The sequence below is a fragment of the Mastigoproctus giganteus genome, chromosome 11, assembly GCF_048544385.1.
Source record: "Mastigoproctus giganteus isolate SK-2022 chromosome 11, ASM4854438v1, whole genome shotgun sequence".
Taxonomy (NCBI): Eukaryota; Metazoa; Arthropoda; class Arachnida; order Uropygi; family Thelyphonidae; genus Mastigoproctus; species Mastigoproctus giganteus.
Genome location: NC_143585.1, coordinates 126,856,098 through 126,871,618, shown reverse-complemented (window position 1 = coordinate 126,871,618; position 15,521 = coordinate 126,856,098). Strand labels below are relative to the sequence as shown.

Below are 15,521 nucleotides of genomic sequence, written 5' to 3'. Positions count from 1 at the left end.
CTTTTGTGGATTTATTGGATGATTGTTTTCTACACCAGCATGTTAGGGAGGCAACTAGAGGGAGTAATACTCTTGATCTGATTATCAGTAGTAATTCTTTATGCATCAAGAATCTGCATATAAAGGAACCACTATGTGGCAGTGATCACAGTGTGCTGAAGTGGGATTTACTCAAAGAGGTAACTACCATCAAGGGAAAAGGGAAGGGTTTTTGCTTTCGTAAAGGTGACTACGGGGTTTGAGACAATATTTAAATTCTATACAGTGGGACCAACTGATGATGTTACCAACAGCAAATTCTAAATGGGAAGCATTCAAAGAATTAATCTTGGAAGCTACTAGGCTTTTCATACAAACAAAGAAATATTGTTCAATTATTGGCCTAAATGGATGTCAGATGAACTAATTAGACATGTGACAAAGAAGAAAAATGCATGGGACACACATAAATTAATATGTGACACAGAAGCCTATGATAGATATAAGCTAGTCGGTAACCAAGTTACAAAGGAGGTTAGGCAGGCGAAGGCAGATTAGGAGAAATCTTTGGCAAAGGATGCAAAGAAAAACAGCAAAGAGTTCTTTACTTATGTAAACTCTAGAAGGAAGGGGTTGAATCAGATCAGTCCACTTGATATCGATGGTTCAACTGTTGATTATCCTGCTCAGGTAGCTAACAAACTAAATGAATATTTTGCATCTATATTCACACATGAGGAGTTATTCAGGGAGAGGAATGCCAGAGGTGTATTCAACTCTGGCAGTAAGCTAGATAATCTTGTAATAACTGAGAATAAAGTGGAGGAGAAATTGTTGAAGTTAAAGATAAGAAAGGCACCTGGGGTGGATGGGATCTATCCAGTTATATTAAAGGAGGCGGCAAAGGAAGTAAGCAAACCCTTAGCCCTAATTATGAGAGCTTCCCTGGGCTCAGAGGAGGTACCCATGGACTGGAGATGTGCAAATATGACCCCAATCCACAAAGGAGGATCAAAGGGAGACACAGGTAATTATAGACCTGTTAGTTTAACTTCTGTTCCAGGGAAATTAATGGAGGCACTGATTAAAGAAGCATTGCAGGATCATCTAGACAAGACTTCAGTTATAGCTCAGACACAGCATGGGTTTGTTAAGGGGAAGTCTTGTCTGACTAATTTGATTGGATACTATGACATAGTCACAAAGGAACTGGATGCAAAGAATAACTTTGATATCAAATATTTGGATCTTAGAATGGAAGACTGCTGCACAAATTGGAGCAGTGTGGCATTGGAGGCATATTGCTGCTATGGATAAAGGGATGGTTGAGTGGGAGAAGACAGATAGTGGTAATCAATGGACACTGCTCTTCACGGACTAATGTTATTAGTGGAGTCCCTCAGGGTTCAGTGTTGGGTCCATTGTTGTTTTCTGTATTTATAAATGATATTGATGATGGTATATCAGGCTTAACGTCCAAGTTTGCAGATGATACAAAGGTTGGCAGGGTTATTAATGACACTGACAGTACACTGCTGCAACAGGATCTAGAAAAGTTGAGCAGATGGGCTTAGAGGTGGCAAATGAAGTTTAACATTGACAAATGTAAAGTACTACATATGGGAAGCAGTAATCCCAGAGTAACGTATCAACTTTGTGGTACCACACTGATAGTGGTAGAGAATGTAAAGGACCTGGGGGTAATTGTGCAGGCAGATATGAAGTTTTCTGAGCAGTGCAGGTCTGCAAGAATAGCTCATGGTGTCTTGTCAATGATAAACAGGAATTTTTCTAGCAGGGATAAGGAGGTGATTATCCCCTTATATAAGGCAATGGTCAGGACACACCTTGAGTACTGTATACAGGTCTTTAGGCCTCATTTCAAGAAGGATGTAGAGCTGCTGGAACGAGTATAGGCAGAAGGGCATACTGGCTCAAGCAGAAGGGCAACAAGATTAGTGAACGGAACAAATGGTTGCTCTTACGAAGAAAGGCTTAAGTTTTGCAAATTATTGTCTGGAGACTAGGCACCTGCGAGGTGATCTGATCGAGGTGTAAGCCTTGAATGGTTTGAGCATGCTCAATGCTTATGGGATTCTTCCTCTTGCTCAGAATAATCGCCTGAGAGGGCATAAATTCAAATTGAGGAAAGACGGTTGTAGGATAGATGTGCGTAGTTTGCCTTTAGCCAGCAGGTGGTTGAGTGCTGAAACAAACTTCCATCTGTCATTGTAGAAGTTGATAGCTTAAATAGATTCAAGGCAGAACTTGACAAACATTTGGAGCGGGGGAATGGGTGAAATAAGGGTGTTTTTTTGGCTGATGCTATAAAAGCTTGCTTTCTTGCATCACGTGCCCTTGCTAATGTTAAAAAGTTTTCTTTGTACTCTTGAAGTGTATCGACATTGTGGAAGAATAATGTTTACATATCGGCACTGGAAAAAAACATAACCGAAAAAAAATAAATAAATAAAAAATTTAGAAATTGCGAGGTTACAAACATTGATGAAGCATTGCTTCAATGGTTCACCACACAAAGAAGTGCTGGATTTTCAATAGACAGTCCGATCTTTAAGGCTCAAGCAGAAAAATTTGCTAAAATTTGGAAGTGCCGATTTTGTGTAACAACGGTTGGCTGGATCGATTTAAAAACGGACATAACATCATTTATTCAAAATTTAGTGGAAAATCTCGATATGTAGATCCAATAATAGCAAATGAACGGATTGACCATGTTTAGGCAGAAATCAATCAAGATTTCAATGACAAAGACTACAACACCAAAGAAACAGGATTTTTTTATAATTTGACACCTGACAATACATTTAAATTAAAAGGGGGAAAATGTGTTAGTGGAAGAATATCAAAGGCTCGCTTTACAGTGCTCGTATGCACAAATATGACAGGAACTGTTAAAAAAGCTGTTTGTTATTGGAAAATCGTTAAAACTTCGGTATTTCAAAAACTAGGAAACTTCCTGTGGATTACTCTGCCAACAAGAAAGCTTGGATGATTTCAGATATTTTTCGGCAATACATTGAAGTAAATGATTGGAATAAGGAGCTAATGAAAAAGAAGAAATATATTTTATTAGTTGATAACTGTCCTGCACATCCCCAAATTCAAAATTTGTCCAATATTAAGCTAGTGTTTCTGTCTCCCAATGCGACATCAATTTTACAACCACTGGACATAGGTATAATCAAGAGCATAAAAGATTTCTAGTTCTACAACTGATCAGTCAATGAGAACAGAAGCTTACCAAGTCTATATCGATATTGGATGCTATATAAATTTATTGAATGATGCTTGGAACGTTACTTCAACAACCATATCGAACTACTTCAAGAAATCTAAATTAAATTCAAATAAGAATTTCAATTGTAGATGAAGATGGAAATGAAGAAAACAACTTACCATTACCCGAATGGTTGATACCTAACAACATTGTAAGTTTTAATATAGATAACAGTGATGAATTTGTACAAGTCAATGACAACTTATTGACTAGTGGTCTTCCTACAGAGAGTGACATTGTGGATGCTGTGCTCAACAAAGTTGATAACGACAATGGTAAAGATGATGATTGTGATGATATTTGAAAGTGAATCAAAATCAGTGCTCACAAGCTCAAGGTGCAATGGACACATTAGTCAATTTTTTTTGAAGAAATGACGAAAGTAATGACTTTTAATGCATTGAGTGTTTTAAGGGGAAACTTAAGAAATATCAAAGTAAAATCTTTAAAACGAACATCAATTTTAAGATTCATAAATAAAGACTAATTGAAATCGTGTTTAGTACTGTGTTAGTTTTGAAATTACAGACAAATAGATTGTTTAATATTAATTGTATTGTAGTTTATACAAGAATATTACACAAATATGTAGGTATACAGTATACTTATATTATTTTTTTCTCTCTAATATTTCTTTTTTTTTTGAATCTATCTTTTTATCAAGTTATTGAGAATTTAAAAAAATGAGGTAGATTTAACTCATCATTGATATAAAGTGTTCATTGTTTAAGGGACCCGGGAGTTTGCCAATCTCCGCTATCACTGATATAGCGAGTAATGGTGGGTCCCTTGAGGCTTGTTATAACCAAGTTCGTCTGTACTTAATTATATAACGCTATATAATAATTTTTTTTATAGTATAAAAAAATTTTATCACCAGCTGCCACTGTTACACAACTTTATATTTAGATTTCATTTGCACCATTTTTCAGTTTTAGTTTTGGTTTGTCTTGTAAAATTTGTTTTACCACCTTCTTCCCCACACATTTATACAATGTAAGTTATTTTTTCCATGCTTATGTTACTTAACACGTATTTTAAGTTCTTATGTTCACTTAACGTTTTTTATCCTTAGAAATTTCTGGATTCTGGTCGAAAATTTACTTCCAGGTGCTACTATTGTTTAGTTTTACTTCTATATTTCATTTTTTATGCAAGCTATTGCTTGTTACTTTGCCTAAGTGTTATCTTAAGTCTCTTACTTTTTTGTGTTTCCAAATCTCTTTACCCTAACTTGTATTAGACTAATACGTTATACACTGTGCTGCCACTTTATTAGGTACGCCTACCTAGTAGCGTCTTGAGCCTCCTTTAGCTTTCAAAACAGCCTGAATTCATCTAGATATGGATCGAACAAGATGCTGAAAACATTGTGCAGGAATGGAGTACCATGCAGACATGAGTGTGTCACGCAGTTCTTTGAGATTCGACGGAGGTGTAGGCCTGCAGCGAACAGCCCTTTCCAGCTCATCCCAAAGATGTTCAATAGGATTGAGATCCGTGGACTGAGCGGGCCACTGAAACAAATAAAAGTCATTGTCATGTTCCTGGAACCATTCCATAGTGATTCGGGCTTTGTGTACCAGTGCATTATCCTGATGAAAGTAACCATCTGACTGAGGCCAACATGAACGGATGCACTTAATCAGCAACGATATGGCATTCAGCCGTGAATCTATGGGTATCGATGGGCCCAACGTGTGCCAAGCAAACATTCCCCACACCATAATACTGCCCCACCACCTTGCACAGTAGTCGTCAGACATGATGGGTCCATGGATTCATATTGTTTTCACCAAATTCTGAGCCTTCCATCAACGTGATGTACCAGGAACTTGACTCGTCAGACCAAGCAAATGTTTTCCAATCCTCGATAGTCCAGTGCTTGTGTTGCTGTGCCCACAGGAGGCATGTTTCTTGTTCTTCATCAATAACAAAGGTACGCGATACAAAGGTACATCGTAGACCATTCGCGACAAAGTGCAACTAGTGGTCCGTTGTGATATTTTGTTCTGAGCACCAAGGTTGTATTCTAACATGATGTGCGACATTGTGGCCCGTCTGTTTGCTTGCACAATTCTAGCCATCCTCCTCTGACCTTTCTCATCAACAAGCGATTTTCTTCCACAGGAGTGCCGTTGAGAGGATGTTTTCAGTTCATTGCGTCATTCTTGATACACCCTTGAAACTGTGGTGCGTAAAAAGTTCAGGAGAACTGCTGTTTCAGAGATGCTTTGTCCAGCACATCTTGAACCTACTACCATACCACGTTCGAAGTCCGTAAGATCACTCCTTTTCTCTATTCTTGCTACGGTTTGTATGCTTAACTGATACTGATACTGATAGAAATGTTGTTCTGCTGCATTTATATCCACAACTGTGGTCATGTGACTTGCAACGTTGTGAGACTACCCATTTGTGTGCACAGCAAGCGTGTACCTAATAAAGTGGCAGCACAGTGTATAGCTCTAGAAATTTCTGTTATCATTTCCAGTTATAATTTCTCATGTTCGTAGCATCAACTCAAGTTCACAAGCTATTTTCTACCCCCCCCCCTTTTAATCCTTGAAATTTTTATTTTGTTTACAAAATTTTGTTTTAATTTATTTCAGTAACAAAATTTATTCCCATTTTTATTTATGTTTAATGCTTTTTACCCTTTGGCTTGTGGTTTACAGCAGAAATGAAGACACATTGCTATTTTGCTTGCATTCCTGGCCACTGACACCTGATCAGAGGCCACTTTTGTAAGTTGTGTGGCAACATCCTTATTTTGTTAATTTTGTAATCATTTATTTATTATGAATATAATTTATCAGTTTTCTATCTTCCTCACATTCTTTTTTTTTTTCTTCTTCTTTTTCTCTGCTTTATTTTCCATGCCCTGCTCTGCTATTGTTTAGCATTTGCTGCCTTTGACTGCACTAAACTACTTCCCCATTTTTCAATTTACTTATTTACACTTTACTGTTATTCTATTCAACATATATATGTGTTTATATATACAATATATTGATTTGATATTAAATATATAACATGTAACACAATAACGAATCACATATAACGATATGTGATTTGTTATTGTATCAGATGGGGCTTAAATGCATTGGACAGTTAAAAAGATAAACAAAGCGTACGGTAACAGGTGTCTTGGTAGGATGGCCATAGTCTGGTGTGACTGAATTTTCCGGTGTGAAGTGGTTTCTCCATCAAGACAATGCCAGGCACCATACAGCTAATATTTTGCAGCCAGTAATCATTGCCATAGATGCCACCGAGTTCCGCCACATCCCCCTTACTCACCATACTTAGCTCAGTGTGATTTCTTCCTGTTTCCACGTCTGAAGAAAGATCTGAAATGGAAGCGTGTTGCATTCAACACAACGATGCTCACAGAGCCACAACAAAAGCATTTTGCTGTCTTTCAAAAAATGGCTTGCAAGAAGCATTTAATACATGGGTACAACGGTGGCAAAAGTGTGTAAAGTTCAAGGGAGAGTATTTCGAGGAGCAATCCACAGAAGATTCAGATGATGACAATTAAGATAACATCTTGCATTAATCCACGAATTAAATGATCACCGCTCATATATATATATATATATATATATATATAAGGGGGCTGTTCTGAAAATACGTGGACTGAGATCATTGCTCCGAGTCTGAGTCACTTGGGAGGATGGTATGGATCTCCTTTTCAAAATAGCGTCCTTCACATCCTACACACCTTTTACAGTGGTTCACTAGCTTCTGAAACACGTGCTGCAACCCATTTTCTGAACGGTGTTGCAGGATAGCGAATGTGGCAGATTTAACTTCTTCATTTGTGTTAAATTTTTTTTCTCTCAACTCTTTTTTGAGCCTTTCTGGGCTTTTTTGAAGCCCAGAAATCGCATGGTGCGAGGTCTGGCTGTATGAAGGGTGGTCTAGTAGTTGACCACTAATTTTCGCTAAAGCTTGCATTGCTGGTTATGCGACACGTGACTTAGCGTTATCTTGAAGAAACCATTTTTGATTAAACAGTTCTGGTCTTTTTGTGTGAATTGCTTCTTTTGAGGTGAACTCGCAACATGCTAGCATAATATTCTCCATTTGCAGTTTGTTTCTCAGGAACCCAGTGCTGTAGTATTATTCCACGGGCGTCAAAAAACAAATTCAACATCAATTTTTTTGATGAACCAAAAACTAAATTTTTTTGGAGGCGGTGTGAATCATGGTGTTTCCATATTGCTTGACTGCTGTTTGAACTCGGGATCAAAATGTTTAATCCAGGCTTTGTCACACATGATTATTTTATTCAAAAACCACTTTTGCCTAACTTTACACAAAATTCAGTCGCGATTCTTTGTCTAATAATCAACAAAATATCTTTCTCATTCACCATCATAAAACACACTTCACATAAACTGTTATAACGAACATAAAAATGAATACTACGTGATACACTTGCACAAACTAAGAAAAAGTGGGGGAACATTTCTAGACCGCAAACTTGTCACTTGTTTCCATAGCAACGAAGCAGTGCTGACAACTGGCGTATTTTCGGAACAATCCTCGTGTGTGTGTATATATATATATATATATTGATTGATTTTGTTTAATTAAATGTTATTAATCTGTAGGCAATTAGGTGTATATGGATCAGGTTACCAAGTTACCAAATGTAAACTAACTTTAGCCTGGGAGGCCTAATAAACGTTATATGAATGTAATGGTATTAAAAATAATATGATGCTAAATGATGAAAATAACAATAAAAATAACAATATAAATGCAAATAAACAAAAAATGCAAATAAACAAAATAAATTGCAATAACATTCCCTCACTTGGCCATCAATCTGCTACTTCATTGGGGGCTTTGAGCAGAATGATAGCCAGACTAAAAGAATGTCTCATACCTACACATTCAACAGTAACGGGTAGGTACGAGACATTCTTTTAGTCTGGCTATCATTCTGCTCAAAAGCCTCAGATGAAGTAGCAGATTGATGGCCAAGTGAGGGAATGTTATTGCAATTTATTTTGTTCATTTGCATTTTTTGTTTATTTGCATTTATATTGTTATTTTTATTGTTATTTTCATCATTTAGCATCATATTATTTTTAATACCATTACATTCATATAACGTTTATAGGCCTCCCAGGCTAAAGTTAGTTTACATTTGCTAACTTGGTAACCTGATACATATACACCTAATTGCCTACAGATTAATAACATTTAATTAAACAAAATCGATCAATATAATTTCATGCACATATAATGTCTAATTGCCCTTTGTACAATAGCATTAATGTTGCACAACTGACAAACTCCTAACACCGTAAAATTGACTAGATATCATTAGGAACACAATATATATATATATATATATCATAACTGCCTTGTGCCTTCCCCCTCCCAAAGGGGAAAAAAATCAGGATCTAACTCTCTAGCAATTTAATAATCTCTACATCACATTTCTCTTCTAATTCATATTTCTTAGACTAATTTCATTCAGTCATTCATTCAATCATACATTCCACATACAGCTTTAATCAATTGTTAAAAATGTAAATATTAAAAAAAAAACATTTGTTGCTTTAAAAATCCTGATATAAATCTCCAATTAACTGCAGTTTAGGAATACAAATAAAAAAATTACAGAATACTCATTTTAATTAAACAACTCAAAAATTACTATAACATCGTTTTTAATGAAAAAAAATTTTTTTCTATTACAAGTCCTGCTTTCATCACCTTAAAATATGCAACTATATAGAGAGAAAAGCAGTAGGCAGCTCAATGTCACTCACTATGCTTTCATCTCTTCACTCACTCTGTAGAGTTAAATATTGAATGGTAGCCTACTGAATGAACTGGAGTTGCCTATTATTTTTCTCCTCACTACAGTTTAAATTTAGATTTTTTGTTCCTATTTACAATTATAACTACCAATTTTATGAATAAAAGATGTATATACATATGTATTTATTTTATTATTTTACTGCAATCGATGTTTTCTTTCTCTTTCAAGGGATTTTGCCTTTTCCCACGAGTCTCTACTTAGAAACTTTTCTCCATTACTTAAAGATAATAATCTGAAATACAAGAATACGTAAAAATGAGTACTGATTTAAAGAAATAATATATCTATAAAAAATAAACTAAGAAAAACCTTCAATTTAAATAACTGTTAAAAGTCAATTACAAGAAGAAGACACATTCCTGGAAAATGAAAACCTAACCAAAATAATGTTAACTGAAAAATACAATGTTTAACTGGAACTGGAATGCCAGAGCTTGCACTTGGTCATCATGCAACACAGTGGCAACCCCCAAGACAGAATGCGCTGGTCCCACAGGAACTAGTAGTTGTTGGGGACTCTATTGTCAGGGAAATGGGGAACATGCTTTGTAAAAAGGATAGGTGGAACAGGACCAGGGTATGTCTGCCAGGGGCAAAGGTCGATGACGGTGTAGAGTGGATTTCATCTTTTAAGGGCACAAAAGGTGATATAGTTGTACACGTCGGCACTAATGACATTAAGAGTAGGAAACGGGCAGAATTACATAACAAGTACAAGTCACTGTTGAACAAAAGCCGAGAATTAGGGTTGAATTTGAAAGTGTCTGCAATTCTGCCCAGACACAATAGGAGGCAGTATATGATGAGAGCCTTGTTGATCAATTCGGCCATGGAAAGATTGAGAAAGGCTCAAGGAGTAGAATTTTTTTCAGCCTGGTCTGTACTTGTTAACAGGAGAGACTGCTTCTATAGGGAGGGGATACACTTAAATAGAAAGGGTGCAAGAATATTTGCTGATGCTATCAAGGCAGTGTTAGGTGGGTTGCAAAACTGCTAGCTTGGAGGGGATACAAGGACTAATAGATTAACAGAAGCCACTGGCAGAAGTGAAAGTGATTCTTGCACTGCTTCTATTGGAATGAGCAGCAGCCTGGAAAAAAAGGTGCAGGATATTTCAGAGACTGCTGGGATTCATTGCGGTACAAGTAAACACATGGGTTGTGTTAGGGTAGCAAAGAACAGGAACAGGTGCATGTATACTTGTGTGTATACCAATGCTAGGAGTTTGGTGAATAAATTTGATGAATTCGAGATATTGCTCAAAGCATCAAAGGTGGATATTGTTGGGATATCAGAAACGTGGTGTCACACAGATATAAGGAATGCAGAACTGGAATTTGGGGAGTACAACGTCTACAGAAAGGATAGACAGGATAGGAAGGGAGGAGGGGTTATGCTATTAGTTAAGAAACACATAAAATCCAAGGAAGTGAAGCCAGTCGATATCACTGGACAGTGCAGTGTCGAATCAGTTTGGTGTGACATAAGCATTGGGAGATCAAAATTGAGAGTAGGAGTGTGCTATAGGACTAATGACTCTGATGAGTATAATAAGAAACTGTACAGGGAAATAGAGTGGTCCAGTAAATCAGAGAGTCTTATAATGGGGTATTTTAATTTCCCAGATATTGACTGGAATTTGTGGGTTGGTCACTCACACACTAGCAAGGCTTTTGTGGATTTATTGGATGATTGTTTTCTATATCAGCATGTTCGGGAGGCAACTAGAAGGAGTAATACTCTTGATCTGATTATCAGTAGTGATTCTTCATGCATTAAGAATCTGCAGATAAAGGAACCACTAGGTGACAGTGATCACAGTGTGCTGAAGTGGGATTTACTCAAAGAGGTAACTACCATTAGGGGTAAAGGGAAGGGTTTTTGCTTTTGTAAGGGTGACTACGATGGTCTGAGACAGTATTTAAATTCTATACAGTGGGACCAACTGATGATGTTACCAACAGCAAATTCACAATCGGAAGCATTCAAAGAACTTATCTTGGAAGCTACTAGGCTTTACATGCCAACTAAGAAATATTGTTCAAGGTTTAGGCCTAAATGGATGTCAGATGAACTAAGGAGACATATGGCAGAGAAGAAAAATGCATGGGATACATATAAATTAATGGGTCACATGGAAGCCTATGATAGATATAAGCTGGTCTGTAACCAAGTCACAAAGGAGACTGGGCAGGCAAAGGCAGATTATGAGAAATCCTTGGCAAAGGATGCAAAGAAAAACAGAAAAGAGTTCTTTACCTATGTAAACTCTAGAAGGAAAGGAATGAATCAGATTGGTCCACTGGATATTGATGGTTCAACAGTTGAGGATCCTGTTCAGGTGGCTAACAAACTAAACGAGTATTTTGCATCTACATTCACACATGAGGAGTTATTCAGGAATGGGAATGCCAGAGGTGAAGTAAACTTTGGCAGTGAGCTAGATGATTTTGTAATAACTGAGAGGAAAGCAGAGGAGAAATTGTTGAGGATAAACATAAAAAAGGCACCCGGGGTGGATGGGATCTATCCAGTTATATTAAAGGAGGCAGCAAAGGAAGTAAGCAAACCCTTAGCCATAATTATGAGAACGTCTTTGGACTCAGGGGAGGTACCTATAGACTGGAGATGTGCAAATGTGACCCCAATTTACAAAGGAGGATCAAAGGCTAACCCAAGTAATTATCGACCTGTGAGTTTAACTCCTGTTCCAGGAAAATTAATGGAGGCACTGGTTAAAGAAGCACCGCAGGATCATCTAGACAAGACTTCAGTTATAGCTCAGACACAGCATGGTTTTGTTAAGGGAAAGTCTTGCCTGACCAATTTGATTGGATACTATGATGTAGTCACAAAAGAACTGGATGCAGGAAATAACTTTGATATTATATATTTGGATCTTAGAAAGGCTTTTGATACTATTGCACATGGAACACTGCTGCACAAATTGGAGCAGTGTGGCATTGGAGGCAAATTGCTGCTATGGATAAAGGTATGGTTGAGGGGGAGAAGACAGAGTGTGGTAATCAATGGACACTGCTCATCGTGGACTAATGTTATTAGTGGAGTCCCTCAGGGTTCAGTGTTGTTTTCTGTATTTATAAATGCTATTGATGATGGTATATCAAGCTTAATGTCCAAGTTTGCAGACGATACAAAGGTTGGCAGGGTTGTTAAGGTCACTACTGACGCTATGCTGCTGCAACAGGATCTGGAAAGGTTGAGCAGATGGGCTGAGAGGTGGCAAATGAAGTTTAACATTGACAAATGTAAAGTACTACATATGGGAAACAGTAACCCCAGAGCAACGTATCAACTCTGTGGTACTACACTGACAGTGGTAGAGAATGAAAATGTGCAGGCAGATATGAAGTTCTCTGAGCAGTGCAGGCAGTCTGCAAGAGTAGCTCATGGTGTCTTGTCAATGATATACAGGATTTTTTCTAGCAGGGATAAGTAGGTGAGTGATTATTCCCTTGTATAAGGCAATGGGCAGGCCACACCTTGAGTACTGTATACAGGTCTGGAGGCCTCATTTCAAGAAGGATGTAGAGCTGCTGGAACGAGTACAGAGAAGGGCAACAAGATTAGTGAATGGAACAAAGTGTTGCTCTTACAAAGAAAGGCTTAAGTTTTGCAAATTACAGTGTCTGGAGAGTAGGCCCCTGCGAGGTGATCTGATTGAGGTGTATAACCTTGAATGGTTTGGGCATGCTCAATGCCGATGGAATTCTTCCTCTTGTTCAGAATAATCACCTGAGAGGGTATAAATTCAAATTGAGGAAAGACAGATGTAGGATAGATGTGTGGAAATTTGCCTTTAGCCAGCGGGTAGTTGGTTGGTGGAACAGACTTCTATCCCTTGTTGTGGAAGTTCATAGCCTAAATAAATTTAAGGCTCAGCTATTTAAGGCTCAGCTAAGGTATTTCAAACGAACGGAGGAGTGAAATGGGAGTGGAGTTTTTTTTTTTTTTTTGGCTGATGCTGCATAAGCTTGCTTTCTTGCATCATATGCCTCTGCTAATGCTAACTTCATTCTCACACAACTGACTAAACTTATTTTTGAACAATTGAGACCAAAAATTTTTCCTACACCACACAAGTCTGAAGAGTAGGCATGTCTAAACTGAAAACCTATTTCCAATCAATAAATATTAACAAGATGAAATTTGTTTAGTTATTTGACAGAAAGCAACACTAAACTCAAATGAAGACAGAATACAACTTTTCTTTTTTAACAGTTTGGCTTGATAATCTCTCATAAGTTTATAACAATGTCCTTTAATTAATCTTCACACTGCAAAATGCTTCTTAAGAGTACCTCATTATTATTATCCAAATCTGTTATACTCGGTGTACAGGTCACTTCAGTAGTAGTACAAGTATACGTTCTGTCCGGGTGGATTCACTCAATTTATTTTATTCAAGCTATCCTATTTGCTGTTAGATTTTTAACCCTAGCGAAAGTGTAAATCCCCAGTCTGAGTCCGAATCACTGCTACTTGCTGTAGATTTCCCAAAATAACATATGTGATTGTGATGCATATGTATGCACATTGCAACCTGCCACAAAAAATGCATGGATCATTGTTAACCATTGTCCTAGTGTATGTTTGTTTGTTGTTTGGTTTTTAGGAGCATTAGCAACTAAGGCCATATTGCTCTGGGGATATGAGGTGGTCATTCCCTGACCTTTGCGCATTCGGTGTCACGGGTTCGAACCCCGGTCTAATCAAGAAGCATGTGCTACGCACTGCTGCTCCTGCCCACCTGGCTACGGAGGCACTATCCTAGTATACTGGATACTATAAAGCAGTTATGATGAACTGTAGCTAATTCAATGCACTATTTGATAAAAACACTAGTTTTCCAATAGAAATTTTTCAGTTTAACTATGTACTATATACTTTTTTTGGCAGCCGTTTTCTGTGATATTTCGCTTTGTTTATGTCAGTTTTTCCTACGTCAACAAGCCTGACAGTTGAATTTAATTTTTAACTTTTTCTTTTTGCATTTGTAAAAGATGGCTATTAAATAACAAGAATGTTGCAATAAAGTAAATATAATGAAATATTACATACATTACAAATTATTCCCTTCAAAATAATTGCATTGAGCTTGCACACACTGTTCCACACATTTCTTCCAAGCACAGAGTCTGGAAGTCATCTTCTGTAAGCCTTTTTAACACTTTGGTCATTTTTTCTAAATGCCTTCAATGAGCTGAAAATGGATTCCATTAAGTACACTTTTCAGTTTAGGGAAGAGAAAAAAAGTCACAAAGGAATAGGTCAGACAAGTAGGGTGCATTTCACACAGAGGGGATTTTTTGGCCAGAAACTGATAAAAGAAGAGTGCAACGTGTGCTGTGTTTTATTGTCTTGATGGAGAATCCAATGATCTTTCCACAATTCAGGTCACTTCCTTTGAATTCTTTCATGCAGTCTTATCAGAACTTCAATGTAGTATGTTTGATTGACAGTGATTTGGTGGGATGCATTCAGCCATAATAATTCCTTTAATGTCTAAGAAAACAAGAAGCATGGTTTTCATTTTTGATTGACATACTTGCTTTTTTTTTTTTGGTGTGGGGAAATTGTTTTGTCTTCTACTGCACAGCCCATTTTCATTGCAAGTAATTACAGTATGCTCAAGGTCTGGATCTTCAATGTTTTTCAAAATATCTTTACAAACTTGGAGTCTTCTCATTCTTTGATCTTCATTCAAAATCGCTGGCATGATCTCGACACAGACTTTTCTCATTCCTAAATTTTCAGTTAAAATTTATTTGTCTAACTGTTTCTTTGTTCATATTGAATGCTGATGCAACCATTCTAATGCTCAAATAATGATCGCTTATAATTAATATCCTTATTTGGTCCATGCTGTCACCAGTTTTCACGGACACCACACAGCCTGGTCATTAATCATTTTACACATTCTCTCTTCCTTCAAAAATCTTTTAAGCCATTCAAACACACAAACTCTTGACAGAGTACCTTCCCCATAAACTTGATGTAACAGCTCATAACTTTCAGTTGTTTTCTTTAGTTTTGTTAAAAATTTAAGGTTGATTGGTTCGATTCTTTTGTTTGTCAGTTTTCTGGCAAATTACAAAAACAAAAGGTAATGAAACCTGTCTCACTGCAAAGGAATGAGCACATTGTAATGTGACCTGGCAGTCAACTAGGGAAAGGTTCAAGGTCAACTGGTGTGCCTTTGTTTCACAAGTGGCTGCACATGCAGTCTGATTATTTAATAGCCACGCCTTGTGTAAGCTCTTCACATTCTGCTCATAAATGAGACAGTGACCTACCCCAATCAGTACTTTCTGCTGAATGGACAATAAACTATTATTACATCCTTTGAGTAGACCGGGGTTCAAGCCCCTGACT

General features: G+C 37.2%; 1 protein-coding gene across 2 annotated transcripts in view; it reads right to left on the bottom strand.

The window, feature by feature from the left end:
* Window positions 1-9,006: 9,006 nt before the first annotated feature.
* LOC150078421 (mini-chromosome maintenance complex-binding protein) overlaps window positions 9,007-15,521 on the bottom strand; it is a 219,868-nt gene continuing 213,353 nt past the window's right edge. For both annotated transcript variants that reach the window (XM_090384348.1, XM_090384346.1), the window contains exon 12: window positions 9,007-9,357. In XM_090384348.1, the coding sequence (XP_090240474.1) occupies window positions 9,261-9,357 (97 nt within the window). In that variant the 3' untranslated portion in view covers window positions 9,007-9,260. The remainder of the gene's footprint in view (window positions 9,358-15,521) is intronic.